Genomic DNA, 5,321 nt, shown 5'->3' on the forward strand with positions numbered 1-5,321 from the left:
TCCCAATACACTGTATTGTTTGTACAGTATATTCTGAATCTTTCTGGTTGACTGTATCTGTCCAATGTGGCCTAAATTTGCTATATTGTTGGCTCTTTGGCAGCAGGGCCAGTATAACTTTTACTAAATTATTTTCAATACTATGTGCTAATTACAAACAAATATGTGACTATAGCATCCAGAAATGGAACAATAAAATAAGGGTAACATACAATGCTTGAAGCACCAGGAAACATAATAGCAGGTCAGCCAACACAGTTTCCCTAACTCTTTACTACATATATATAGTACTCCCAGTTTTTTATATAAAGAAAGACAAAAAGTATATATTCAAAAATTTTATTTTATTTTTTAAAAAATGTATCTCTCTCATTCTTCAATTAGTCCAGAAAGCTGCATGCAGCCTTTCTCCCATTCACTCTACACTCAGAACATATATAAAAATATAACCATTTACAATATATTTACATATTTTACAAAATATTATAAAAAAAAGGCACAGAGGGATTTTATGTAGAGAATGCTGAAATTGTACATATCATTTACTTTGTGCACTTCAGTATCTACAGTTTCACCTCCCATAAACCCTCACACTTTTTTGCACTTGCTCCCATTATAAAAAAATAAAAATAAAATGACAATGTTTTTTTTGTTCAGAAAAAAGGTACAATGCTTAATGTTTAAATCCACAAGTTCCTTAAGGCACATTATGTATTGCTCTTAAACAGCATATTGGGTAACTTTTGCTAAGTTTTGATTGACCATTTGCATTGTGTAAATGTAAAAATGGAATCTAGGTAATAATTTTAGTCCATTCAGTACATCAAGAAAATGCAACTGTATGGCTGAGAATGCACCTGAGAGATACTGAGGAATTATTAAGGCACTGTCACATAAAAATACTGTCCAGCTGAAATGATTTTGGCAAGAATCAGCTATGTAGCTTTTTAGGCATTTATTCAAGTCAGGAAGTATTTGGTTCTTGTAGGCCATAAGTTTCATTACAGCAATCCTGAAAAATATTGTTCATCTTTCAGATCCACATTGAAGAGATTTGGAAAATTTGGCTTGTCTCCTCAACAGGCAGAGGTAATACCTTTGGAACTGTCCCCATGCCCTTGCAGTAGGAACCCTGAATGTGCTTGATCAGTCCTGGTAAACATCTGTTGACTGGAGAGTGTCAGTGTGCTACACAGCAGCCAGACTCCTCATGTTTGTGAAGCAGGGACATTCTGGAAAAAGTTTTGGAGCAAGTTTTGCACTGATATTTCTTCACATCTGAATGGGTTTGCAGGTGAGCTCTCAAATTTGACCTGTCTGCAAAAGCTCTGTTGCAATGTGGACATGAGAATGGCTTTTCTCCTACAGGAAGAAATACAGTACATAGTTATAATATTTTACAGTGTATACTGTGTCAGCTGTTCATTTTAACCAATTTGTGCAGTTCCATGTAGCGTAATAGAAGACACCAATCTAGCAGGAGGCAGTAGCAATACTAGTTTATAAAGTTTACAATTTTAATATAAACACCCTTAAATTGTAGTACTGTTCAATGACTCTCATATATAACTGCTAGTAGGTTTATTACATAGAACTGCTAGCATGCTTATTACACAGAACTGCTAGCAGGCTTATTACATAGACCTGCCAGCAGGCTTATTACATAGACCTGCCAGCAGGCTTATTACAAAGACCTGCCAGCAGGCTTATTACATTGAACTGCTAGCAGGCTTATTACATAGACCTGCCAGCAGGCTTATTACATTGAACTGCTAGCAGGCTTATTACATTGAACTGCTAGCAGGCTTATTACATATATAACTTCTAGCTGGCATATTAAATAGAAGTGCTAGTAGGCTTGTTACATATAACTGCTAGTAGGCTTATTACATGAAATGATAGTAGACAGCATATTACAAGAACTGCTAGCAGGTTTATTACATAGAACTGGTAAAAAGCATATTTACATAGAATTGCTAGTAGGAGTGTTACTTCCGACTGCTAGAACTGCTAGTAGGCTAATTACATAGAACTACTAGGAGGCTTATTATATAGACCTGCTAGTAAGCTTATTACACAGACCTGCTAGCACTGTAATTACATAAAACTACTAGTAGGCTTATAACATAAAACTACTAGCAGGTATTTTAAATAGAACTGCTAGCAGGCTTATTATACTGTACATAGAACTCCTAGCAGGCGTATTACATAGAACTGATAGAATGCATATTACATAAAACTGCTAGTAGGCTTATTACATAGACCTGCCACTATACTTATTACATAGAACTACTAGCAGGCTTATTACATACTGTAGAACTGCTAGTAGGCATATTAAATAGAACTGCTATTAGGTTTATTACTGTACAGAGAACTGCTAGTAGGCTTATTACATAGAACTGCTAGTAGCACTTGTTGCATAGAACTGTTAGTAAGCTTATTGCACACAATTGCTAGTAGGCGTATTACATAGAACTCCTTGCAGGCTTATTGCATAGAACTGCTAGTAGGCTTACTGCATTGAACTGCTAGTAGGCTTATTACATAAAACTACTAGCAAGCTTATTATAAAGAATTGTTAGAAGGCATAACAGAATTGCTAGCAGGCTTATTGCACAGAACTGCTAGAAGACATATTACATATAACTGCTAGAAGACATATTGCATAGAACTGCTAGCAGGCTTACTACTGTACAGATAACTGTTATAGTAGTTGGCTTATTGCATAGACCTGCTAGCACTCATATTACATAGAACTACTAGCAAGCTTATTATATACTGCTAGTAGGCATATTAAATAGAACTGCTTGCAGGCTTATTACTGTACAGAGCACTGCTAGTATGCTTATTACATAGAACTGTAAGTTTATTGCATACAATTGCTAGTAGGTTTATTACATAGACCTGCTAGTATGCTTATTGTATAGAACTACTAGCAGGCTTATTACATAGACCTTCTAGAAGGCATCTCTAATAGAACTGCTAGAAGGCTTATTCCTGTACAGAGAACTGCTAGTACAGTAAGCTAATTACAGTAGAACTGCTAGTAGACTTACTGCATAGAACTGTTAGTAGGCTTATTGCATACCCATACAATTGCTAGTATGCTTATTACTTACAGATGCTAGTAAGCTCTTTACTAGAATATTCACCTTTCTTAGTATTCATACTGCCAAATCTACTCATAGGCAAATACTGAAGTAACTGCTATGGAAGGTACTTTTGAAGATACAGTAATAAATATATAATCTGTGTACAATGTGTCAAATACACAGTACTGAACACAGTGACATAAACACATATTCTTACTGTATGAGATTGTATCCCACAGTTATAGTGCTGCAGATGCACATAGGCGAGTGTGTTACCTGTGTGGGTCCTGATGTGTCCTTGCAGCAGCCAGGGTCTGGAGAACGCTTTGCCGCAGATCTTGCAGACACAGGGTAAGGTATGCGTCCTGATGTGCATCTTCAGTGCTCCCAGGCTGACGTACTCCTTCTCACAGTACTTGCAGCTGAACGCCTTCCTGGCCTGGGCATCGCAGTGCAGCTGCTTGTGCTTGGCCAGCCCGGAGAAGGTGGAGTAGGTCTTAGTGCACAGACCGCACTGGAACTTTTCCGCCTCTATTACGTGCGCTTCGGAGAGCTTGGACTGGATCCGCTCCTCCTCGTCGCTGATCGGGCTCTCAGAGCCACTGTGGTCCTTGGATGAGGTGTCGGACGGAGGAGGCGGACTGATGTGTCCTAATGAGGACGGGTATCCTGAGAGGGGGGACAGGTCATTGGGCAGGGGAGAGGGGAGCAGACTAGTCCATACTGTGATGGGGCTGTAGGCAACGGAGCTGAGGATGTCTGCTGGCGGGATCACTGACACAGGGTACCTCTCATACAGGAACGGGGAGATGATTACTGGAAGTGCAAGGGACATAAAGCCATAGATAAGAATAATGAAACACATAACTGCTATCTAATGATGTATAACAACCTCCAACACTCTAACAACACTCTACAGTGTCACCATAACTTATTACTCCTATATCACTAAACACAACTCACTGCCAAGCAAAGCATCATGCCCATTAGAAGTTAGATGTTCTCCCAATATGCAGACGTTCCATGCTCTGTTCCATGGATGCAACTCATTATTGGGTACTGCAAGCGCTATAATTCATGCAACTCATTATTGGGTACTGCAAGCGCTATAATTCATGCAACTCATTATTGGATACTGCAAGCGCTATAATTCATGCAACTCATTATTGGGTACTGCAAGCGCTATAATTCATGCAACTCATTATTGGGTACTGCAAGCGCTATAATTCATGCAACTCATTATTAATGGGTATATGTCAAGCAAATGCTGCAAGCCCTGTATACAAAGTGCTGCAAGCGCTGTATACCAAGTGCTGAAAGCGCTGTATCCCATGCTAAGCATCATTAATGGGTGCTGCAGGCGCTTTGTAATATGCCAGTTGTAACTGTGTAGCCTTATTCTGCCTGTTACCTGTATGGTTGTCCAGCTCTCCGTAATTAGGTTTCTTAGAGGAGTTGAAGTGTTTCTTGACCAGGAAGGACCGTGGCATTTTCAGTGAAGAGGGACCTGGCTGGTCCCCAGAGCGTGGAAAGTAACGGTTCCCAGAATGAGTGCTCCTGTAGCCCAGCCCGCTCTCTATAGCATGGTCTGGGCACTGCTGGGATCATGCACTGCAGAGAAGTGCCACTACTAAAGCACAGACTTCTTGAAAAGTGCTGTAAATAGCTTCCAGTCAGGTGCAGGCGGGGAGGGACCTTCCTACTCCTCCAATCGTTTCCGAAATCCCTCTAAGCACTTTCAGAGATCCAGCATGCTTTCTTGGGAGGTTTTTTTTTTCTTTCTGTCGGTGAAGGATCCAATCATTTGGCTACGAGGATAGAAGTTGTCTCAAGTTTCAGATCCTCCCATTGGGACATCTATGGATAGAGGCAGACTCCACTTTTTCATGGGGCTGTAAAAAAGAAAAAGAAAAAGTGAGCGCTTGTGGTCACTGGGCAGCAAACAGAGCCTAGGAATGCTCTGCGGAATGCTCTGCAATGCAGCAGAGCGGACACACTGCACGGGGACCGGGGGAGCATTACCAGGATGCCTATCTACTGGGTCTGCTGTAACCTGACTTGAGACACTCTGGCTGTAACATGAAACCATGCTCAGCGCATATTATATGGCTTGAATAAAACAAGAAACAAACAAATAACTGATAAAATAGATGAAGTTGGGATTCTGACAAAAATAAAAAATAAAAACCCAAAAAACAAAAACGAACCACCCCTATAGAGAAAAAAAAA

At 40.0% G+C, this 5,321-nt stretch overlaps 1 protein-coding gene across 1 annotated transcript; it reads right to left on the bottom strand.

Moving 5' to 3' along the window:
- Positions 1 to 325: 325 nt before the first annotated feature.
- SNAI2 (snail family transcriptional repressor 2) lies at positions 326 to 4,970 on the bottom strand. The gene is made up of 3 exons (XM_063923702.1): positions 4,504 to 4,970; positions 3,369 to 3,908; positions 326 to 1,362 (listed from the first exon to the last, which is right to left on the bottom strand). The coding sequence occupies exons 1-3, from the start codon at positions 4,580 to 4,582 to the stop codon at positions 1,181 to 1,183; spliced, it is 801 nt and encodes a 266-aa protein (XP_063779772.1). The 5' UTR covers positions 4,583 to 4,970; the 3' UTR covers positions 326 to 1,180.
- Positions 4,971 to 5,321: the final 351 nt, after the last annotated feature.

This window comes from Pseudophryne corroboree, chromosome 5 (assembly GCF_028390025.1).
Source record: "Pseudophryne corroboree isolate aPseCor3 chromosome 5, aPseCor3.hap2, whole genome shotgun sequence".
Lineage (NCBI taxonomy): Eukaryota > Metazoa > Chordata > Amphibia > Anura > Myobatrachidae > Pseudophryne > Pseudophryne corroboree.